This window comes from Anomaloglossus baeobatrachus, chromosome 4 (genome assembly GCF_048569485.1).
Source record: "Anomaloglossus baeobatrachus isolate aAnoBae1 chromosome 4, aAnoBae1.hap1, whole genome shotgun sequence".
Taxonomy (NCBI): Eukaryota; Metazoa; Chordata; class Amphibia; order Anura; family Aromobatidae; genus Anomaloglossus; species Anomaloglossus baeobatrachus.
The window spans coordinates 643,417,304-643,442,679 of record NC_134356.1 but is presented as its reverse complement, the minus strand read 5'-3'; the positions used below and the strand labels follow the sequence as shown (position 1 = coordinate 643,442,679).

Here is a 25,376-nt window from a genome sequence, read left to right as displayed (position 1 = left end):
TTTATTATAGAATGGATTATTTCACAAGGGCGGTGGGAGGAGGAGAAGGTGGCTCATAAGTGGAGAAAGAAGCAGATTTTTCTGATTTTAAAATATATCACGTTTTCTTATGTCTGGTAGAGAGACATCTGACTTTATGTGATCAGATGTTCCCAAAGAGTCGGTAATAGAGATAGTAAAACAACATCCAGTTCTGTGGATATATATGTAACCAGAAGTGTAACTTCAAGCTCTTAGACCCCAACGCAAAAGTCGTAACAGGAATGCATCCATTATAATACTGGTGTCTTATCTGGCAGAAGTGCCATTGGATCCCCTTAGTGCCAGGGCATGGGTGGTCCCGCATCCCCTGCACCTCCTATAGCTATACCCATAATTATACCATGACTCCTTGTAATCGCAGCTTGTACTTTATTACATAACATCTGAAAATATATGAAATACGGGATCTCCTCACATTTTCTTTCTGCTGTTATCTCCCTCCAGCCAATTCATCTGTAAGATAAAATATACCATAAACTTCAATTACACTGAACAAAAATATAAAACACAACACTTTTGTTTTTGCTCCCATTTTTCATGAGCGGAATGCAAAGATCTAAGAATGTGCACAAAATGGCTTTTTCTCTCAGTTATCTATATATATAATTGCCTTATTCTGTCTGTGTTGCTCCAAAATGACATCATTACAGTGACAACCGTCGCATTGGCCGCCCGGCTCGGCCCCGCACGGGTTGGCCTCTCGGCCCCGTCCCCGGCATGCGTTGGCCGCTCGGCCCCGTCCCCCACACACGTTGGGCACCTATACAACTCCCCCAGGACTACTCCACCTATTAGACGCCTCTCCCCCCAGGACTACTCCTCCTATTAGACGCCTCTCCCCCCAGGACTACTACTCCTCCTATTAGACTCTTCTCTCCCCAGGACTACTACTCCTCTTGTAATCCTCTCCCCCCAGGACTAGTTCTCCTATGATACTCCTCTCCCCCCAGGACTACTTCTATTGTATTCCTCTCCCCCCAGGACTACTACTCCTATTATATTCCTCTCCTCCCAGGACTACTCCTCCTATTATACTCCTCTCCCCCCAGGACTACTCCTCCTGTTATAGTCCCCGTATTATACTCCTCTCTGAGGGGTGCGCAGCATGGGGGGATGAAGCATGGTGGATAGAGCCCGATGGGGGATGCACACCTCCCCCCAAAACACACACACCACCCCCCAAAACACACACACCACCACACACACACTGGGAACCACAAACACTGCCCTACACAGACACCCACACACACAACACCGCACACACACAAATATACGCACACACCACGCAACACACACACACTGCACAAAACATACCTCTCCCAAAACACACACACGCACGCACCCCACACCACACCACACAAACCGTGCAACACACACAGCACCACACACACATACAACGCTGCAGACACACAGCGCTCCACAAACACCGCAACACACAAACAACACCGCTCTCACACACCCCCACACCCAGACAACACCCAGAACATTTACAGACCCTACACAAACACTTGGCAACTACACACAACAACATCTATATATATATATAAACAAAAAAGAGAATTTTGTTTACTTACCGTAAATTCTTTCTTATAGTTCCGTATTGGGAGACCCAGACCATGGGTGTTTGTGTGTCCTCCGGAGGCAGAAGCTAGAGTACTACACTTAAAAGTGTAGCTCCTCCCTCTGAGCTTATACACCCCCTGGAGAACCAGATCTAGCCAGTTTAGTGCAAAAGCTGAAGGAGAATAGCCACCCACAAGTAAAAACAGAGCAAGAACCGGAACAACCGGAGACTCTGTCCATGACAACAGCCGGTGATAACACGAGGAACAAGAAATTGCCAAAAGGCAACAGGGAGGGAGCTGGGTCTCCCAATACGGAACTATAAGAAAAAGAATTTACGGTAAGTAAACAAAATTCTCTTTTTCTTTATCGTTCCTATGGGAGACCCAGACATTGGGACGTCTCAAAGCAGTCCATGGGTGGGAATAAACAGAAAAAACTAAGTAGGCGGAGCCTAACTTCACAAATGGGCGACAGCCGCCTGAAGGATGCGTCTGCCCAAGCTCGCATCTGCCGAAGCATGAGCATGCACTTGGTAGTGCTTCGAAAAGGTATGCAGGCTAGTCCAAGTGGCAGCCTGACAGACTTGCTGAGCCGTAGCCTGGTGCCTGAAAGCCCAAGAGGCACCGACAGCTCTGGTCGAGTGTGCCTTGATCCCCGGCGGGAGAGGCACCTGAGAACACTGGTAGGCATCCGAAATGGTCGACCTAATCCAACGGGCTAAGGTCGGCTTAGAAGCAGAGAGGCCCTTGCGCCGACCTGTGGTTAGCACAAAAAGGGAGGTGCACCGCCTAAGAGCAGCGGTGCGAGACACATAGATCCGGAGAGCACGGAGTCGGACGGAGAACCACCTTATCTTGATGAAAAACCAAAAAAGGTGACTCCGAAGAGAGCGCAGCCAAATCGGAGACTCTCCTGAGGGAAGTTATGGCCACTAGAAAGACCACTTTCTGTGAAAGACGAAACAAAGAAACCTCCCTAAGAGGCTCAAAGGGGGGTTTCTGCAAAACCGTGAGAACCAAATTGAGGTCCGAGGGGTCCAAGGGCCGCCGGTAAGGTGGAATGATGTGAGACGCGCCCTGCATGAAGGTGCGGACCTGAGCCAGCCGGGCGATACGCCGCTGGAACAGCACTGACAGAGCCGAGACTTGTCCCTTGAGAGAGTTGAGGGACAGTCCCAGCTGCAGACCGGACTGTAGAAAAGACAGAAGGGTCGGCAAGGAAAAAGGCCAAGGAGGATGGCCGGAAGAGCGACACCAGGACAGGAAAATTTTCCAAGTCCTGTGATAGATCTTGGCGGAGGAAGACTTACGGGCCCGAGTCATAGTGGAGATGACTTCAGGAGGAATACCAGAAGCCGTCAAAATCCAGGACTCAAGAGCCACGCCATCAATCTGAGAGCAGCAGAATTCTGGCGGAAAAACGGACCTTGTGAGAGAAGGTCTGGACGGTCCGGAAGATGCCACGGCACCTCTACGGACAGATGGAGCAGGTCTGGGTACCAAGCTCGCCTGGGCCAGTCCGGAGCAATGAGGATGACTCGACGGCCCTCCATTCTGATCTTGCGCAGGACTCTGGGCAAGAGAGCTAGAGGGGGAAACACGTAGGACAGACGAAACTGGGACCAGTCTTGAACCAGAGCGTCCGCAGCGAATGCCTGAAGATCGTGGGAGCGAGCCACGTAAACGGGAACTTTGTTGTTGTGACGGGATGACATTAGGTCCACGTCCGGAGTGCCCCATTTGCGGCAGATTGACTGAAAAACTGCCGGGTGCAGGGACCACTCGCCACTGTCCACGGTTTGACGGCTGAGATAATCTGCCTCCCAGTTTTCCACGCCTGGAATGTGGACTGCGGATATGGTGGACTTGGAGTCCTCCGCCCATTGAAAGATGCGTTGTACCTCCAACATTGCCAGGCGGCTGCATGTCCCGCCTTGGTGATTGATGTAGGCAACCGCTGTCGCGTTGTCTGACTGGACTCGGATTTGGGAAGATTGACAAGCCACCCGAATTGGGCTACAGTGGCGAGAGTGAGCGAGACACTCCGCTGACAGTCCGCGCTGGATGAAGCCTTGACTAGAAGGTCGTCCAGGTAAGGAATCACTGCCAACACCTGGAGGTGCAGAACCGCAATCACTGCTGCCATGACCTTGGTGAATACCCGAGGGGCTGTGGCTAACCCGAAGGGGAGAGCCACGAATTGGAAATGTTCCTCTCCGATTGCAAAACGTAGCCAACGCTGGTGTGAAACTGCAATTGGCACATGCAGATAGGCATCTCTGATGTCGATGGATGCCAGGAAATCCCCTTGGGTCATTGAGGCAATGACTGATCGCAGAGACTCCATGCAAAAATGCCGCACCTGAACATGCTTGTTGAGAAGCTTGAGATCCAGGATGGGCCGGAAGGAACCGTCCTTTTTGGGGACTAGGAAGAGATTTGAGTAGAAACCTCTGAACCGTTCCCGGCCGGGAACCGGTACAATTACTCCGTTGGCCTGCAAGGATGCCACGGCCTGAGAGAAGGCGGCGGCCTTTGAGCAGGGGGGAGTTGACAGAAAAAATCTGTTTGGCGGGCTGGAAGAGAATTCTATCCTGTAGCCGTGGGAGATGATATCCCGCACCCACTGATCGGAGACGTGTTGAAACCACGCGTCGCCAAAGTGGGAGAGCCTGCCACCGACTAAGGATGTTGCTGGAGAGGGCAGATAGTCACGATGACGCTGCCTTGGCGGCAGCACCTCCTGCGGTCTTTTGTGGACGCGCTTTTGGGCGCCAGTTGGATTTCTGGTCCTTGGCTGAGTTAGTGGACGAGGCCGAGGGCTTAGAGGACGACCAGTTGGAGGAACGAAAGGAACGAAACCTCGACTGATTCCTGCCCTGGACAGGTTTCTTGGTTTTAGTTTGTGGCATAGAAGTACTCTTCCCGCCAGTAGCTTCCTTAATAATTTCATCCAGCTGTTCACCGAATAGCCTGGACCCAGCAAAAGGGAGTCCAGCAAGGTACTTCTTTGAAGAGGCATCTGCCTTCCACTCTCGAAGCCACAAGATCCTGCGGATAGCGAGGGAATTAGCCGAAGCCACCGCAGTGCGGTGTGAAGCCTCCAGCATGGCAGACATGGCATAGGATGAAAAAGCTGAAGCTTGGGAAGTTAAGGAAAACATTTCGGGCATAGATTCCCTGGCGAGGGAATGCATCTCCTCTAGAGAAGCAGAGATGGCTTTGAGAGCCCACACTGCTGCAAACGTCGGGGAGAACGAGGCCCCTGCCGCTTCATACACAGATTTGGCCAGAAGGTCAATCTGACGGTCAGTGGAATCCTTAAGAGAGGTGCCATCAGCCACCGATACAACGGTCCGAGCTGAGAGTCTAGACACCGGGGGGTCTACCTTTGGGGAATGAGCCCACTCCTTGACCACCTCAGGTGGGAAGGGAAAACAGTCATCAGAATCACGCTTTGGGAAGCGTTTGTCAGGACAGGCCCTGGGCTTGGTCACAGCGGCCTGAAAGCTGGAGTGGTTAAAGAACACACTCTTTGCCCTTTTAGGCGAGGTAAAATGGTGCTTTTCTGCCAGAGAGGGTTGTTCCTCTGATACTGGCGGATTGAGATCCAGTACAGAATTAATGGACGCAATCAAATCACTAACATCTGAGTCACTTTCGGACAGATCAATGGGGTACATGGAGTTAACCTCCGAGCCCCCCGTAAAGGAATCCTCCTCGTCCTGCGAGTCAGCTCCTGAATCAGAGCCGCGGGACGAGGAAGGAGAGGGAACCCTGCGTCTCTTCTTAGAAGGACGGGGTCTGGGACCAGATGATGAATCCTCTGTGAGCTCCGGTCCTGAGAGACCTCTAGTAGCAGAGGCACCCTGTGAAGGGGGCTGATGCATATTCAGCAAAGTCCTGGACAGAAGTCCCATGGAGTCGGCAAAAGACTGGGAGATAGACCTAGAAAAGGATTCTACCCAAGCCGGGGGTTCAGCCACAGGAGCAGGAGCAGCCTGAGAGACCACTGGGAGTGAGACTCCATGCTGAGGCACTGTCAGGTTAGAGCAGGTGTCACAATGTGGATAGGTGCTCGGTTCAGGCAGTAGGAGCTTACATGCAGCGCATACTGAATACAGCTTTGGAGCCTTGCTCCTCGTGTGTGACATGCTGCTGGAGTGGGGGCTCTGCCAGAGAATGACCCCCAGAGAGTATATACAGAGGTCCACAACCAGAGGTTGTGGCTTACCAGACCGCTGGAGCGGTGTTGTGTGCCCTCCAGATCCCGAAGCCCGGACCCCCAAGCACAGCACCTCAGCAGGGATGGTGCAGACCAGCGCTGCAATGACTGATCGCAGGGGGGGGACGCTGAGAAAATGGCCGCCGGAGCGAAGAGAGGGGACGGGACTTGCTTGAGAGCGGGATCTGGAGGGCCATAGAGACCTACAGGGGAGGGGACATACACTGCAGTGAGGAGTGACCCTCCCCTGTGCAGAACGGCCGCCGGGCGGAGCCGAGCCTGTCCCTCTGCATGAGTGACATGCGAGGGCAGGGAAACCGAAACTAGGCCTCCGGCGAAGTCGGGGCCTAAATTTGAACGGTGCGGCCGGCGCACAGGCACCATCGGCGCGGTTCTCAGGCGACAGCCAGAGAACCTGCCGGAAATGTCATAAAACACAATCAGCACAGTCTCCCACAACAATAAAGTACAGGGATCCCCAATATCTAAACGCCTCAGGTACTTAGCTTACTGAGACGCAGGGTTCCAAGTCCCTGGGGATGAGTGCTCCGGTCCAGCAGGATCCTGAAGGGCTGCGGATGGAGACCGGTCTCCTGCCAAGCATGGAGAACCGTGCTGGCTCCCACTTCAAGCCAGAGCCCAGGAGGGATGGTGAAGGAGCGCGGCATGTAAGGCTCCAGCCTTGGAATCAACCTTAACAACACCGCCGACACAGTGGGGTGAGAAGGGACATGCCGGGGGTCCAGACTTGGACCCGCTTTTCTTCAAACTCTTTCCAAAAAATCAAAAAACAGATGAGAATGCATGTGTGGATGTATGCCTCCTGAACACAAAGCGATAAACTGGCTAGATCTGGTTCTCCAGGGGGTGTATAAGCTCAGAGGGAGGAGCTACACTTTTAAGTGTAGTACTTTGTGTGTCCTCCGGAGGCAGAAGCTAAACACCCATTGTCTGGGTCTCCCATAGGAACGATAAAGAAAATCATACATTAACTACACAATAAATTCTAGAATACCCGATGCGTTAGAATCGGGCCACCTTCTAGTTGTTTTGTCTAAATCTGTGTTAGCGAGTAGAGATAATCCCTCCACCTCACAGGTGTGACATATCAATATGCTGATTAGACAGCAGGATTATTGCACAGGTGTGCCTTAAGCCTGCTTTACACGTTGCCATTTCGCATACGATTTGCAATGCCCCCATCGTATGTGCGGCGCGTTTAATTTGTTGAACGTGCCGCACATACGAGTAACCCACGTCACACGTACTTACCCGTCCATATGACCTCGCTGTGGGCGGCGAACATCCACTTCCTGGAGTGGGAGGGACGTTCGACGTCACAGCGACGTCACACGGCAGCCGGCCAATAGAAGCAGAGGGGCGGAGCTGAGCGGGACGTAAACATCCCGCCCACCTCCTTCCTTCCGCATTGTGGGCCTGGAGCCGCAGGACGTAGGTAAGATCTGTTCATCGTTCCCGGGGTGTCACTCACTGCGATGTGCGCTACCCCGGGTACGATGAACAATCTAACGTTGAATTCTAGAGACAGGTACGATGTGTATGCGATGAACGTTTTACTGTTCAATTGCAATCGCACGTAGCTGTCACACACTACAATGTACCTTACGATGCCGGATGTGCGTCACTTACGACGTGACCCCGCCGACACATCGTAAGATACATTGCAGTGTGTAAAGCGGACTTCAGGCTGGCCACAATAATAGGCCACTCTATGCACAGTTTTATCACACAGCACAATGCCACAAATGTTGTACGTTTTATGGGACCGTGTAAGGTCCGTTTCACACATCCGGCATTTCGCTGGATCCGGCGCACTTCAGTACAGAGTTAATGCTGTACAATGGCATCGCGGCAAGCTCCATGACAGCATATGACCGGAGCTTGCCACGATGCCATTGTACTATATTACACTGTACTGGAGTGCGCCGGATCCGGCGCAATGCCGGATGTATGAAACAGGCCTCATAGACATGCTGACTGCAGGAATGTCCACCAGAGCTGTTGCCCGTGAATTTAATGATCATTCCTCTACCATGATTTGTCTCCAAAGACGTTCAGAGAATTTGGTAGAACATCCAACCGTCCTCACAACCGTAGACCACATGTGACCAGATCGGCCCAGAACCTCAACATCCAGCATCTTCATTTCCAAGATGGTCTGAGACCGGCCACCTGGTCAGCGGCTTCAACAATCAGTGCAAAACCAAAGGATTTCTACACAAACTGTCAGAGAAGCTCATCTGCTGCTCGTCCTCATCGGTGTTTCCACCTGATTGCAGATTGTCGTATCTGACTTGAGTGGGCAAATGCTCACATTCAATGGCATCTGTCATGTTGAAGAGGTTACTCGTCACAGATGAATCCCGGTTTTCACTGTACAAGGCAAATGGCAGACTGCGTATACGGGGTCACGTGGGTGACCGGTTTACTGATGTCAACATTGTAAGCTTTATGGTATGGGCTGAGATATGATATGGACAACAAACAGGTGCATATTATTGATGCCATGAGGAGATCCCGAGGCCATTGTTGTGCCTCATCCACGACCATCACCTCATAACGCACGGCTTCATGTTGCAAGGATCTGAACATTATTCCTGGAAGCTGGAAATATCCCAGTTCTTGCATGGCCGGCATACTACCCGAACGTGTCACCCATTCAGCATGTTTGGGATATTCTGGATCAACCTATACAACAGCGGTTTCAAGTTCCCGCCAATATTCAGCAACTTCACCCAGCGAAGAGGAGTGGACAAACAATCCACAGGCGACAATCAACAACCTGATCAACTGTATGTGAAGGAGATTGCTGCTCTGCGTGAAGTAAATGGTGGTCATAACAGATACTGACTGGTTTTCTAACCCCCCCCCCACCCCCCGACAACCAATACTGTAAAGCTGCACATTTTAGAGTGGCCTTTTATTGTGGCCAGCCTAAGGCACACCTGTGGAATAATTATGCTTTCTAATCAGCATCTTGATATGTCACACCTGTGAGGTAGATGAATTATTTCTACTCACTAAGGGTATGTGCGCACGTTGCTTTTTACCTGCTTTTTACCTGTTTTTTTGCTGCTTTTTCTTCTGCGCTGTTTAATGCCAAAATGGATGTGTTCTTCTATTCAAGTATAGTCTATGGGAATTTGGGTTTCTTGTTCACACTATGTTGTTCAAAATGCTGCCTTTTTGTGGCAGAACTTTGGTCAAAAACTCAGCTTTGCAGTGCAAAACCCAAATGGCAAAAACAATTGACATGTTGCTTCTTTGAAAAGCTGAGTTTTTGACCAAAGTTCTGCCACAAAAAGGCAGCATTTTGAACAACATAGTGTGAACAAGAAACCCAAATTCCCATAGACTTTGCTTGAATAGAAGAACACATCCATTTTGGCATTAAACAGCGCAGAAGAAAAAGCAGCAAAAAAGCAGGTAAAAAGCAGGTAAAAAGCAACGTGCGCACATACCCTAACACAGATTTAGACAATTTTGTAAACAAGATTTGACAGAAAAAGGCCTTTTGTGCATAGAAAAGTCTTAGATCTTAGAGCTCAGCTCATGAAAATTGAAAGCAAAAATCAAAGAGTTGTGTTTATACATATATATAATTTTTTTTTTTATGATGGTTTTATTATAGGGTTATGAGACTTTTCCCACTCTTACCATAGCTCCTCTCATGATACCAAGTCTGTTCTGTGGCAGGGAACATTCGAGACGCTGCGGCTCTGTGAACAAGGAAACGTCATTCTGCTGAATCTAAGAAATGAACAAAGACAGAGCATGCTCTATATGGATTAAGTCATGTCAATGGATGAGAAAACGGAGCCTATTCATTACAAATAAAATATATTGTATTGTTTTTATGGATAATAGATAATCTTGACACTAGGGTGGACTGGCTATGGGGTCTACATCAAGGCCACTTTCTTTTTTTGCAGATGAGGTCTCTACTGGTAATTAAAGGTACCGTCACACATAACGAGATCGCTAGCGAGATCACTGCTGAGTCACGGTTTCTGTGAGGCAGTAGCGATCCCGTTAGCGATCTCGTTATGTGTGACATCTACCAGCGATCAGGCCCCTGCTGTGAGATCGCTCGCCGTTGCAGAATGGTCCAGGCCATTTCCTTCAAAGGCGATGTCCTGCTGGGCAGGACACATCGCTGTATTTGGCACTGTGTGACAGGGTCACAGTGACTGCTGAGATCGTTATACAGGTCGCTACTGCGACCTGTATTGTTCCTGCATCGCTGGTAAGGTCTGACTGTGTGACATCTCACCAGCGACCTCCCTACGACTTACCAGCGATCCCTATCAGGTCGCATCATTTTCGGGATCGCTGGTAAGTCGTTGTGTGTGACTGGGCCTTTAGAGTCATATATATTCCATTGTAGGTTATAAAATAAAGCCCCTTTACACTAAAAATGTCATAACTAGGACTATTTAACTCAATATGAATGTTATGTACTATTATGAATAGTTTATTCATGCACAATAGTAAGTTTCCTTAGACTTAGGTCAAAGTTCGAACACGAACATTTCTTGCCGTAAGAAAAAATTAGTAAAAGGACAAAAAGTCCAAAATCGGATATGCCCAATCAACCACTCCCTCAACATTTAGTTAGATACCCCCACACACACAGTAGTGTCAGCCAAACCCATGGAAATCAGAATTAGTCTGTATATGGGGAAGGCTTAAGGCTATGTGCGCACGTTGCGTAAATTCATGCAGTTACGCTGCGCTTTGCAGCGCAGCGTAACTGCATGCGTCCTGCGTCCCCTGCACAGTCTATGGAGATTGTGCAGGGGCCGTGCGCACGTGGCGTCTCAGAGCGCAGCGCTTCGGCTACTGCCGAAGCGCTGCGCAAAAAGAAGTGACATGTCACTTCTTCTGTGCGCTTTGCCGGCAGCTCCTGCTCTGTCTATGGCAGGAGCTGCAGGCAGAGCGCACGTTCTCGCCGGCACCATGCGCTTCAGAACGGAGCTTTTCAGCTGCGCTCTGAAGCGCACCTTTTACGATGCTGGGCTAGTACGCAACGTGCGCACATACCCTTAGAGCTCGTTTGTTATTACCTCTGGATAGGAGTCCTGGAGACTTTCTAAGTCGCGCTTCCCTCCTGGCCGCAGGCCAAATGACCAATGTTGAGAATAAGTCATATGATTAGACAAGAGGAGAACAAATATAAGGAGGAAACATGGTGTCCCACGGTGGCTCATCCTGAAATTACAAACAGATAGGTGTATTAATACAGGAGTTACAGACCTTCTGTACATGGACTTCTCATACCAGAACTTGGATCATTTAGGGGGCCTGTTTAGAGATAAGCGGACCCGTGGAAGTTCGGGTTCTGCTGCTCCAGCTGAACTGCTTTACAGTTCTGTTTTGGACCCGGACGGGACCTGAATTTCATTTGCAGTCACTAATTGGCAGTTCGGGTCTCTACACATATGCATCTAGACAGATCACTGGGTGTTTTTCCATTTTTTTTTTGGGTGCGTAATGCATCTGATCATGCTGTTACCCCCAGTGTGAGTGCTGAGTGTCCCCTTTCAGTATTACAACCTGCCAAAGCGGCCTTGAGTCAGGAAAAACAAAGTTGTTCAACCCCCAAGTAGTGAATGACCTCTTTGTAAAAGTGGATCTGTCACCAGCCTTCACAATACAAGCTACATACATTATGAACTAGATGTGCTAGGCCTGATGAAGTGATTGTACTTACAATGAAAATTCACATCAGAATGGCCGTTTATGAGTCAAGCTTATGCAGGACTCTTAAAATTATTATTTTAATATAGGGAAAGGTATACTTTCAAAATGGATTATACAACTATTCCGACTTGAATTTTCAAAGTACACTAGTCTTATCAGTCTAAGATCTATTTATTAATGTATACTGTCCGTGTATACTGCAAAATCTGGTGACACGTGATTTAATGTACACAACCAAGCCATGTATGTAGACGTCTCCAGTAAGGAGGAGCGAATTCGAATGGTAAAGTTTGGTTTTCATACCGGACACCGGGTGTCCAGACTTTTATAAAAAAAATTAGAAAAAATTTGTGTCTGAGTTTGGTGATCAGGTACTGTTCATATGATAATAAAATTTGTTAAAAGGTTGCAGCACGGCCAATCAACAATAAAGATAAAAAAAAAAATGACGTGGGCTCCCACCTAATTTTGATAACCAGTGCAAGTGAAACAAAACAAAACCAAAAACTGTGGGCTGCAACCCTCAGCTGTCAGCTTTACTAGTTATCAAAATAGAGGGAATCTCACACCATTTTTTATAATTATTTATATCAATTAAAAAAAAAAAAAAAAAAAGGGTGGGGTCCCATCCATTTTATTTTTTTTTATACCAGCCAAGGTAAAGTAGACAGCTGCGGGCTGCTATTATCAGGCTGGGAAAGATTATGGTTATTTGGCCCTTCCCAGCCTTAAAATAGCAGCCCACAACCACCACAGAAGTGGCGCATCCATTGGATGCTCCAGTTCTGCTGCTTTACCCGGCTCTTGCTGATTGCCCTAGGTGCTGTGGGGAAATACTTTTGGGGTTGATGTCTGCTGTGAATTGACATTTGGCATAAAGCCCGGGGTTAGTAATGGATAAGCGTCTATCAAACACAACCATTACTAACCTGCTAATTATAGAGTTGACCCCTTCATGACCAAGGACATCTATAAATGTCTCTGGCCGTGCCTGTCTGTCATTATGCCAGGAGGTCATGTGTTCTCTATGAGAAGCTGCTGCCTTACAGGTCCTGATCGCCCCCAAAAATCATTTGTTGTGAGGAATTGGGGTCCCATACCATACACATCCTTTTGGTAGGTGGCCGACACTAGTCTAAGGTGTATGGTGGCCGGTGCAGGACAGGGATGGAGACCAATGTCTGACATGAGGTGATGAGAGCAATGGAGGTAACATGGATCTGTGGTAGTAGATTGCTGTCATATTATTGGGTGCCGCATGTTCTTATGGTCTGCAATAATTAGAAGACACCACAACGCGGCTGCGAAAGACAACACCTATGAGCCAGGGCAAATAAGTGCTAATATTGCGGCTACTTTTCCTTTTCCAGCTCTCGAGCTTTAGACGCAGTTTCATGCTTTAATGATTCATAACATCCTGTGAAAGGCATCTTCACACATTGTAAACAGTAGAAAACAACTTAAAAGAAAAAAGGTGTCTGTTGCCGATAGCGACCAATCAGATTGCAGCTTTCATTTCATATACTGCTTTTGAAAAACAAAAGCTGCGCTGTGATTGGTTGCTATAGGCAACTAAGTACAGTTCTTCTTTTAGACTGTATTATAGGGAATCTCACAGCAGGTTTTTGCTATGTAAGCTGAAGCTACAATGATGCAAGGGTTAATACAGAGAATTCAGGGGATGCCTGTTTTGTCACAGTCCGATCTGTTGTTTATTTGCCATGTTTGTTTAAGCAGCAGATGAAGAAAATTTCGCTGCACACGCCTTGTTTTGCTTATGAACAAGAATTTTTTTTATTTTTCATACAATGCAGGTGCACATGTGAGTCCGTAGAGATGATGCGGATAATATACAGTGTATCCACCCATATCCTGTCCACCTCCATTAATTTGAGAACGGCGGCAGCTATAGGCATAGAAGTGGTGTCTAGGTATAGTAAAGTAGCCATGCGCTTCGCAATGAAACCACCTATAGCACCACCTGGTGGAAAACAACGGAGTTAACATTTTTATCTCGAAAACGGAACGAGATAGAGAAAAAAAGTGAATTACAAAGTTGTAGGGCATCATCAATTCAATACGAATCGACACCTTGCATACAGAAATGCTATGATTAGAACGTGTAAATCTCACAAGGCTGCGGAGACGTGAAGCGATATCTCATGGAGACCTTCCTACAAGTCATTGGGTATGGTGGCTGCATGGAGTGGCCTCCACGCTCACCTGACCTGACCCCATTGGACTTCTTTCTGTGAGGTCTCATCAAACAGCAGGTGTATGCGACCCCTCCACCAACATTGCAGGACCTACGACGACGTATCACAGATGCTTCTGCAAACGTGTCACCTACCATATTGCACAACGTGCAGCAAGATACAGTATGCTGTCCAGAGTCCAGATGTGCATTGCAGCCGACGGGGGCCACTTTGAGTATCAAAGTTAAATGAGCGCCATATGCGTGACCAGCATTCAATTTTTTTGGGGGGTCATGGGTTTCATATCATAGCATTTCTGTATGCAAGGTGTCGATTCGTATTGAATTGATGATGTCCTACAATTTTTTACTTCACTTTTTTCTCTATCTCGTTCCGTTTCCGAGATAAAAATGCTAACTCCATTGTTTTCCACCAGGTGGCGCAATAGGTGGTTTCATTGCGTAGCTCATGGCTACTTTACTATACCTAGACACCACTTCTATGCCTATAGCTGCCGCCGATCTCAAGTTAATGGCGGTGGACGGGATATGGGTGGACACACTGTATACAAGAGGATTTCTGTCGCATTTTCCTCTTGTATGTATTATTCGCACCATCTCTATGGACTCACATGTGCACCTGCATTGTATGAAAAATAAAAAAATCTTGTTCATAAGCAAAACAAGGAGTGTGCAGCGAAACTTTCTTCATTTGGACATAGTAGGGTCCCATAGGAACCCCCTTCCACTTGCACCCCGTTCAACAACTGTGTGCACGTCGTATTGCTCTACTTGTTTAATCAGCAGGACTTTTTATTGCTCGGACTACAAAAAGTCACGTAGACGACAGTCCTGCACATCCCCTCCTCTGATTGACACCTCACTGTCTATGAACAATCTCTATTGAGAGCCTGGTGTGGGTGGAGCCACTCAGCTCTGCTACATGACTAAAGCTAAAAATTCTGACTGTCAGAACGGCTGCATCCAGTAATCGAAGTGATACATCGTTGGATTCAGGATCTCTTTGCCTATATCATGCTATTCTCAGATGAGGTAGCAAAAACCTGCTGACAGATTCCCTTTAATAACTCTGCGTGGCGCAGTGTTTGGAGTCATCTTTGGCCGGTTTGTCTTTTAGGGAATTAGAATACCTGGCCCGTTATAAACTGACTGCCGGACATCTGCCAGGGGGTTTAGAAAAGCCCCAGTTTAGAGAAATACGAAATTACTTACCGGTGATGTGTTTTTTCTGAACCCATGATAGAACCATGAGAGAGGGGAGCTGCTTTTCAAGGACTGGAAAACTACAGGATAAAAAGGGCAGTATCTCTCCCCGCATCAGTTGGATTACAGAGCAGGAAAAGACCGCCGGTAAAAGGAACATCGTTATGACATGCCTACCACCATCAATTCCCGCAGGAATAGAAATGAAAAACAAAATACTGGTAATACACCCAGGTGCAGGGAGGGAATATTAGGGTGCTGTCATGGGTTCTGGAAAACCACATCACCGGTAAGTAATTTCGTATTTTTCCAACACCCATAACAGCACCACAAGACCATTACATAGAATACTTTAGGGAGGGACTACAGTCTGCAGAACCCTTCAGTGAAGGATAAGTCCAACCTATTGTGTTTATACAAAGTGCACGGAGAAGCCAACGTGGCTGCCTTACAGATCTGCTCGATGGAGACCTCCGACCTTTCAGCCCATGAAGATGCCATCGCCCTCGTGGAGTGAGCTTTCAGACCTGCAGGCACTTCTTTACCGCTAGCTGTGTAAGCTACTTAAATGGCCTCCCTGATCCACCTAGCTAAAGTGGATTTAGAAGCCTTGAGCAGCTTCCTACTACCGTGAAACACTACAAGCAATAACTTGTCCTTCCTCCAAGCCCTGGTGCCGGACAAATATTCTTGAAGGCAACTCCTGACATCTCCTCCTGCCGGTGTGACGTCACCGCTTCAGTCACTGCCCCCGTGGGCTTTCTGCGGCGCATTTTCCAGTGGAGGGGGGTGATCCCGCACGCAGACAGAACCCACGTGAGCCTGACGGCGTTCCTTCAGCACCTCAGCCGGCCGCAGCAGGACCCATGTCTCTGCCATTACCAGCCGGTCAGGGCTGGAATTCCACTCCTCTTCGGTCCTAAGGACCATACTGAATCTGCCGATTCCTGGAGGCTCCCTGTGAGGCAAATCCCGGGATATGAAGATGAATTATGACTCCAGTCATAATCCCTCATCACTCCCTGGCAGTGCCCCCTCCCTTCTTGTTCTCAGTGTTCCACTTACACCTCCATGGCCATGTCCTGTGATATGGAGATGAGGTGGTGTGGGAACAATGGACACAGGATGACTCCCTGCCGTCACCCTGTAACAAGAGTTGTATCTCATTAGCAAGGCTATGGAACTAGCAGACAGAGCGACTCCAGTAAAAAATGGTTCATATCTCGCAAGCCATATTTCCGATAAATATGGCAACCATAAAAATGGTGTCTCCGCATGCGGACGATGCCGGCACACCCTTTTTATGGGAGCAGGACATTGGGAAATGCCCCAGGCGTGATATCAGCCAATGGGGAACTGGCAGACAGGTCATGAGTCCCCTCGTTCTGTAGCTAAATTCATAACTGTCACAATGAGAGCATTGGCGTCCGCCTACGACGCTCCCAGGCAAAGTTATGGCCATATTCCATGTTGTGGATTTTGTCCATAACTCCAGCCAGGGGTGGAGCAGTGCTCCCTGTGAGGTCACGAAGGTAGGAGGGGACCTGGATTTGGCCAGGTTGATAACCCTACTTCGGCCATTTTCCAGTGTTCTTTCGCTGGGGGTCACGTGCAGGAAACATCTGTGGGAGTTCCTAGAAACCTGGTCTACAGCGCCCCCCTGTGGCCAGACGCACAAGGTAACTGATTGAATTGCATACCTGTCTGTAAACCATGCTTTATCTGTAACTGTACTCTGACATATGTATATTCTGTAGATTCCCTATTGTATATATTGTAGTTTCTAGTGTGCTTTAGGCTGATTAAATTATATAATTAATCTTGGGCTGTTCTGTTATCTCGATCTTGAATCCCACGTCTGTGTGTTCGGCTAATAGTTACCGTAAATCGGTTGGTGGCAGCGAATTGTGCCGAGGATTATTGTGGGGAGGCCAGTGAGATTCGGGGAGATTTTATATATTCCGCCCGCGGAGGTCGGGGGAATATATACCTTACTCTCACCGGGGACCCTTCAATAATCGGCATAAGTAGTATAGCGGCCTCCTTGCTTATGGTCGGGCAATTCCATAATTGGCCTGACTATAAGAGGGGCGCTAGAGAGCGCGTCACGTGCTCTGTCTGTCGGTCGGGAGGTATAAAGGAGGGGTGACCCCCACTTGTTACCCCCCGATTGTGACGTACTGGTAGCCAGCGCGGGGGATTTCTGAGTGACCCCCCCGGTGGTTCGTGACATATTGGTGGCATAGCGGTGGGATCGAGATAATAGTGTGTGTGAGTGTGAGACCCATACTCCCAGACACTAAAGACTGCCTGCAGCAGCTGTGGCTGCTGGGGTCTTCAGACTAGCTCAACACTAGAGTGTCAGAGTGCAGATACTGTAAGGTGTGTGGAGGCATCAGGTGTCAGTTCTGTGTCAGTGACCAAAAGTCTGCAAGAATGGCTGATGGCACCAGGAGCAGAGCTATGCAACTGGCCAATGCTAAGGCAGGAGCCGAAGAGAGGGAGGACGGTGCTGTGGACAGCAATGAGGAGGTTGCCCACGAGTCCTCCAGGAGCTCGACGCCAGAAAACCGTTCTGCCGAGGACATTGCACAACCTGGCAATTATGGACAAGATGAGGAGCAGCTCACCCAAGGTTCCTCAACGAGCCAGATGCCAGCCCTCCGCTCTGAAAGGGACAGTGAATCGCCTAGCTCTGCAGCGTGCCGCAGATCACCACGTGCCATTCCACCGAGCCTGGGAGGCTCGGATAGCCTTCTTCAAATGGCTATGGCCCTTCTCCAGGCTGGAGACCAGAAGGGCTACAAGGAACTCCTGGCAGAGCGCAGGGCAGAGCGGCAGGCAGCGCGTGACGCTGAGGCTGCGGAGCGGCACGCAGAGCGTGAGGCTGCGGAGCGAGAGCGGCAGGCAGCGCGTGAAGAGCGAGAGCGAGAGCGACAGGCAGACCGTGACTACCAGCTGCAGCTAGCTCAGCTCCGGCCCTCATCAGCCACACGTGACCTTCGAGACACCAAACTTCCAAAGGTCCGTGTTGAGGACTTCCCAGTGCTGGAGAAGGATGGAGACTTGGACTCTTTCTTGACTGCTTTTGAACGGACTTGCTTGCAGCACCATCTGGACAAGGACCAGTGGGCCAAATACCTGACCCCCCGTTTAAGGGGTAAGGCCCTGGATATCCTTGGGGACTTGCCTGCTGAGGCAGATCAGGGCTACGACACCATCAAGCGGGCCCTGATCCAACAGTACAACCTCACTCCGGAGTCCTACCGCAAGAAGTTCCGGACCCTGCAGAAGGGACCAAAGGACTCCTGGGCTGACCACCGGCGGGCACTTGCCCGAGCTGCCGACCACTGGACCCAAGGCCTGCAGCTTTCCACCGGACCAGAGATCCTGGACTTGGTCATCACGGAGCAACTCTTGTGGAACTGCCCTGAGGACCTCCGCCAGTTCATCCGAGACCAGAAGCCAAAGGGGTCCACGGCTACAGCTGCCCTGGCCGATGACTACACCAACAATCGGGCTCCTGAAGCCAGGAGAGCAGCCACCAGCAGCACCTGGAGAGGGGGTAAGATGAATTCTGCGACTGCCCCACCTGCCCCTAGACTGCAGGGGGTGTCCCCCTCAACTCCCCTCTCCAGGCCCGTGGCAGAACCAAGACGGTGCCACCAGTGCAACCTACCTGGACACTTCAAGGCCATGTGCCCTCAGCGTCCCAAGGCCCCGGCTCCGTCCCCGTCCCAAGGGCCGCCCAAGGTGTATTGTGTGGGTGGGGGTGGTGGTAGGTCCCTGGACAGCTTCCAACCTGTCACCGTCGGCCGGTCTGTGACCATAGGACTGCGAGACAGCGCCTCAGAGGTGACTCTGGTGCGGCCTGAGATGGTGTCCCCCCAAGACTTGATCCCTGGAAAAACCCTCGCTGTCTCCGGGATTGGAGGCACTGACCCGGCGCTGCCTGTTGCTGACATTTATGTGGACTGGGGCGCAGGGCGAGGGGTGAGGGAGGTGGGGGTAACTGATCGGATCCCCGCAAACGTGCTACTTGGGACAGATTTGGGGCAGATAACCTCCCAGTTTGGGCCCCAACCAAGGGCTGAACCTTCAGCCAGTACTGACATGCCTCCGGACAATGTTAATGTGTTATCTATGAATGATGTAAGGGAGGAGGGAGTGAATGAATAAAATTATTATTATTATTATTATTATTATAACTCTGATATTTCTGCTTGCATAGACACCATAGACACACACACAGCTGCAGCTGTGACAGGGGAGGGGGTCAGAGAAAGGTGTGACAATGCCTCTACAAGTAATCAGCCTGTGAGCTGGGATCTGTTGCCCTCTGCAGGGATAAGCAGAGAGCAGGGTGCTGCAGGGGGAGGACCAGTGTGTGGGGTGGGGGCTACCACAGCAAATGTGGGGTCCCCAGAGATTTCACAGCGGGGTTCTGTTGCTGCAGGAGGGGAACAGGCAGGTGAGATTGGGGCCGGTCCAGGAGCGGAAGTGCTCCCAGGTAAGATCTCGGTGCATGGTTCCCCCACAACCGGGGTGTCAGGAAGCCAGGTAGGTCTGCCTGAACCGGCGACTTGGTCAGGAACGGAGGAGGAGCAGGCACGACCCACGGTCGCAGCGGCTGTGGCCGCTGTCACCCGCAGTGGGAGTGCTGGAAGCCAAGGGGCCTCCCGGAGGTCCGATAGCTCTTCCCCTCCTGACCAAGTGGCAGCCGAGTCAGGTGGAGGCCAGGACACAGGTCCCGGGGTACTGACTGAAGATGTGACAGTCTCGTCGATTCTGGCCACATCTAGTCAGGGGTTTCAGGCAGCGTTAGAAGCTGACGACAGCCTGAAAGCTCTTAAGGAGCAGGCGGCACAGCCTCCCTCGGACTCGGACCCGGAGCGAGTGGTCTGGGACCAAGGACGGCTGTACCGGGCCACGGTCCAGCAGGGTTCACCGGAGGCGTGGCCCAGGGACCGACAGTTAGTGGTACCCTATCCGTTCCGGACGGAGTTGTTGCGGATCGCACATGAGATTCCGATGGCCGGACACCTAGGGATCGCTAAGACCAAGGCCAGGTTAAACCAGCATTCCTACTGGCCAAAAATGGGGGCCGATGTGGCTGCCTACTGCCGTTCGTGTGAAACCTGTCAGAGAGTGGGGAAGGCGGGGCCACGCCCCAAAGCCCCACTGGTATCTCTGCCAATCATCGATGAGCCTTTCAGGAGGGTGGCTGTGGATCTGGTCGGCCCGCTGGCCATCCCCAGCAGCTCCGGGAAACGCTTCATACTGACGGTAGTGGACTATGCCACCCGGTACCCAGAAGCAGTGGCCTTGTCGTCCATTCGGGCTGACAAGGTGGCCACCGCATTGCTGGAGATTTTCTCCCGAGTGGGTTTTCCCCAGGAAATGCTCACTGACCGGGGGACCCAATTCATGTCCCAGCTGATGGAGGCCCTCTGTAAGCAAGTCCAGGTGCGACATCTGGTGGCCAGCCCGTACCATCCACAGACTAATGGCCTGTGCGAGCGGTTCAATGGCACCTTAAAGCAGATGCTTAAGATGTTGGTCGACTCCCATGGGCGTGACTGGGAGCGGTATCTCCCACACCTGTTATTTGCTTACCGGGAGGTTCCACAGGCCTCAACAGGATTCTCACCGTTTGAGCTCCTGTACGGGCGACGTGTGCTGGGCCCCCTGGCTCTGGTGAAAGAGGCTTGGGAAGGGGATTTGGCCACCCCTGGAGTGTCGGTTATCGAGTATGTCATGCGCTTCGGGGACAAAATGCAGGCCTTGACGCAACTGGTACACGACAATATGGCTCAAGCCCAGGCCGATCAGAAGCGTTGGTACGACCAGAACGCTTGTGAGAGGACCTACCAAGTGGGTCAAGAGGTGTGGGTACTGGTCCCCGTACCACAGGACAAGCTTCAGGCAGCCTGGGAAGGCCCATACCTCGTGTACCAGCAGCTCAACCCTGTGACGTACCTGGTCACCCTGGACCCTGCCCGTGGAAGGCGGAAGCCCTTCCATGTGAACATGATGAAGGCACATCATGAGCGGGAGGCATGTGCGCTCCCCGTGTGCAACCTGCCCGAGGAGGGAGAAGCGGAAACCCTCTTGGATATGCTAGCCCAGGTTAGGGCAGGCGGATCCATTGAGGATGTGGAGGTTGGCCACCAGCTCTTGGAGGACCAACGGTCCCAGCTGTGGGCCACCCTACACCCCTTCCGGGGGTTGTTTACCAACCAGCCCGGAAGGACTGACTTGGCTGTCCATCACGTGGACACTGGGGATCATCCCCCGATCCGGCGTTCAGCATATCGGGTCTCCCTGGAGGTGCAGCAACACATGCGCCAGGAGATTGACGAGATGCTGAAGCTGGGGGTGATCCAGGCATCCAACAGCGCTTGGGCCTCGCCTGTAGTCCTCGTCCCTAAGAAGGACCGAACCACTCGGTTCTGCGTGGACTACAGGGGGCTCAATGCGGTCACGGTCGCCGATGCGTACCCAATGCCACGCATCGATGACCTGCTCGATCAGTTGGCCGGGGCTCAGTACCTGACCATCATGGATCTGAGCCGGGGATATTGGCAGATCCCCCTGACTCGCAAGGCCAGGGAACGCTCTGCCTTTATTACCCCATTTGGACTGTACGAGTCCACGGTGATGCCATTCGGGATGAGGAATGCCCCTGCCACTTTCCAGCGGATGGTCAACACCCTGCTCAAGGGACTTGAAGGGTACGCGGCCGCGTACCTGGATGACATTGCCGTCTTCAGTCCCACCTGGGAGGACCACCTAGAGCATCTAGCACAGGTGCTCAGGCGGATCCACCGGGCAGGTTTGACCATCAAGCCGGGAAAGTGTCAGCTGGCCATGAGCGAGGTCCAGTACCTCGGTCACCGGGTAGGCGGGAGAACACTGAAGCCCGAGCCTGAGAAAGTGGAAGCCATCGCATCCTGGCCCACCCCCAGGACCAAGAAGCAGGTGATGTCCTTCTTGGGGACCGCTGGGTACTATAGGAGGTTTGTTCCATGCTATAGTAGCCTGGCAAAGCCCTTGACGGACCTCACCAAGAAGAAGCTGCCCTCTGCAGTCGATTGGACAATGGACTGCGAGACAGCCTTCCGGGCCCTAAAGGACGCCCTGTCCAGCCCGCCCGTGCTACAGGCAGCCGACTTCACGCGGCCGTTTGTAGTACAGACCGACGCCAGTGACTTCGGCCTCGGTGCGGTGCTCAGCCAGGTGGACTCTGCGAGCCAAGAGCACCCAGTCTTGTACCTGAGCAGGAAGCTGTTACCAAGGGAAGTTGCCTATTCCACGATGGAGAAGGAGTGCCTGGCCATAGTGTGGGCCCTGCAGCGTCTGCAACCCTATCTATACGGGCGCCACTTCATCGTGGAGACGGACCACAATCCCCTCAGCTGGTTGCACACCGTCTCTGGGACGAATGGGCGATTGTTGCGATGGAGCCTTGCGCTCCAGCAATACAACTTCACCATTCGCCACAAAAGGGGCCGTGACCACGGTAACGCAGACGGGCTGTCCCGACAAGGAGAGGTCGCGGACGGGCGCACGGGGGAACACCGGAGTGTGCTGCCCCCTAGCGCCCTCAAAAGGGGGGAGGTGTGAGGCAAATCCCGGGATATGAAGATGAATTATGACTCCAGTCATAATCCCTCATCACTCCCTGGCAGTGCCCCCTCCCTTCTTGTTCTCAGTGTTCCACTTACACCTCCATGGCCATGTCCTGTGATATGGAGATGAGGTGGTGTGGGAACAATGGACACAGGATGACTCCCTGCCGTCACCCTGTAACAAGAGTTGTATCTCATTAGCAAGGCTATGGAACTAGCAGACAGAACGACTCCAGTAAAAAATGGTTCATATCTCGCAAGCCATATTTCCGATAAATATGGCAACCATAAAAATGGTGTCTCCGCATGCGGACGATGCCGGCACACCCTTTTTATGGGAGCAGGACATTGGGAAATGCCCCAGGCGTGATATCAGCCAATGGGGAACTGGCAGACAGGTCATGAGTCCCCTCGTTCTGTAGCTAAATTCATAACTGTCACAATGAGAGCATTGGCGTCCGCCTACGACGCTCCCAGGCAAAGTTATGGCCATATTCCATGTTGTGGATTTTGTCCATAACTCCAGCCAGGGGTGGAGCAGTGCTCCCTGTGAGGTCACGAAGGTAGGAGGGGACCTGGATTTGGCCAGGTTGATAACCCTACTTCGGCCATTTTCCAGTGTTCTTTCGCTGGGGGTCACGTGCAGGAAACATCTGTGGGAGTTCCTAGAAACCTGGTCTACAGCGCCCCCCTGTGGCCAGACGCACAAGGTAACTGATTGAATTGCATACCTGTCTGTAAACCATGCTTTATCTGTAACTGTACTCTGACATATGTATATTCTGTAGATTCCCTATTGTATATATTGTAGTTTCTAGTGTGCTTTAGGCTGATTAAATTATATAATTAATCTTGGGCTGTTCTGTTATCTCGATCTTGAATCCCACGTCTGTGTGTTCGGCTAATAGTTACCGTAAATCGGTTGGTGGCAGCGAATTGTGCCGAGGATTATTGTGGGGAGGCCAGTGAGATTCGGGGAGATTTTATATATTCCGCCCGCGGAGGTCGGGGGAATATATACCTTACTCTCACCGGGGACCCTTCAATAATCGGCATAAGTAGTATAGCGGCCTCCTTGCTTATGGTCGGGCAATTCCATAATTGGCCTGACTATAAGAGGGGCGCTAGAGAGCGCGTCACGTGCTCTGTCTGTCGGTCGGGAGGTATAAAGGAGGGGTGACCCCCACTTGTTACCCCCCGATTGTGACGTACTGGTAGCCAGCGCGGGGGATTTCTGAGTGACCCCCCCGGTGGTTCGTGACACTCCCTGTTCAAGGACAGGAAACCAACTGATGCAGTGAGAAGTACCGCCCATTTTATCCTGTAGGTTTCCTGTCCTTAAAGGGCGGATCCCCTCTTTCGTGGTGCTGTCATGGGTGCTGGGAAAAAAAGCCATGCTTCACTGCCCTCTCCTTTGCTGCTCACATTGTCTGTTATTGTCTGCAGGGCTTAAGTCACGTTGAGCCAGTCAGTGGACTCAGTGGCTGTTAGATTAAGCTGTGATTGGCTGCAGCGCTCTCGAATGACAGACAATAACAGATACTGTGGAGACTGTGTTGGACCAGGAAAAGTTGAGTAAAGTTTGTTTTGTAAAAACAAACTACAGCCTGGTGGCAAGTTTACCAAAATCCAAGAAACCCCTTTAACCCTTGGTATTTAGCTCAGAAAATTATCTATATGGACCTGGAGAGCCCATAGCCTTGTAAAATATAAAAGTGATCCAGCCCTTTAAGCAGTCCGGATAGTATCTTGCCTTACCTGATGATACGAGTGACAGCAGCACTTTTCCTGGCGCGGTCTGTTGGCAGCGGCGCGTCACCCCCTATTTAAGTAGCGGCACAAACAACACTCTTGCAGTGAAGAGATCACATTGACCCCATTAATCTAAGCTTCCCTACCGGTTAATCCAGATTAATTTATCCACAGCGGGAATAATCCTTCACTGGAAAGCTTTAGATGTTGTTTGTGTGGTGTCATATCTCCACATGAGCCGAGCGTCTATTATCCACTGAGGCGACAAATAATGGACGAGAAGACGATGAAAGTGAAATACAAATCCTATAAAGTCCAGAGCAGAGGTGTAACGTCGCGCCAATGCAAAAATCTGACAACCCGCCATATGCCGCCCTAGTGCAACCTCTGCCCCCCCATACTACAGACCACAAGGCTAATTCTGCCCTCAAGGACCAACGTTGCTCTTGCCTCCCTGACAGCCAAGTCATTTACGGTAATTTATATGCGTTCTTTCGTACAGGCTAAGGCTCTGTGCACACACTGCATTTTTTGCCGCAGAAAATGTGCAGTTTTTGTTCCTATGGCGCATAATGTTCTGTTACTGATCTATACACCAGTACATTACTGAACATGGAGAATACACAGGCATTTGTTAAATGGAACCTGTCATTTAGAAAAAGAGGATTTTGGGTACTCACCGTAAAATCTCTATCGCCTCATTGGGGGATACAGGTAACCATGAGTGTATGCTGCTGCCACTAGGCAAGACAAAAAAAAAAAAAAGTGAACTCCTCCTAGGTAGGGCCTCTAACACGTCCACGTAAAACACACACGTGTTTCACGGACCATGGTGAAGGTGCGGATGTGTGCTATCCATGTCACATATAGACAGCATGAGCTGCTATACTCACCTGTCTCTGACGCTGCTGTTACTTCCGGGTCTGCAGTCAGTGCACTGAATATTCATGAGCATAATGAGTGGACCTGGAAGTAACAGCAGAGACAGCAGCGCCGGAGATAGGCAAGTATAAAAAATC

At 50.7% G+C, this 25,376-nt stretch overlaps 1 protein-coding gene across 1 annotated transcript; it reads right to left on the bottom strand.

Moving 5' to 3' along the window:
- Nucleotides 1-391: 391 nt before the first annotated feature.
- On the bottom strand, nt 392-24,422 carry GNRH1 (gonadotropin releasing hormone 1). Its single transcript, XM_075343072.1, has 4 exons — nt 24,364-24,422; nt 10,920-11,064; nt 9,511-9,603; nt 392-495 (listed from the first exon to the last, which is right to left on the bottom strand). The coding sequence occupies exons 2-4, from the start codon at nt 11,061-11,063 to the stop codon at nt 454-456; spliced, it is 279 nt and encodes a 92-aa protein (XP_075199187.1). The 5' UTR covers nt 11,064; nt 24,364-24,422; the 3' UTR covers nt 392-453.
- Nucleotides 24,423-25,376: the final 954 nt, after the last annotated feature.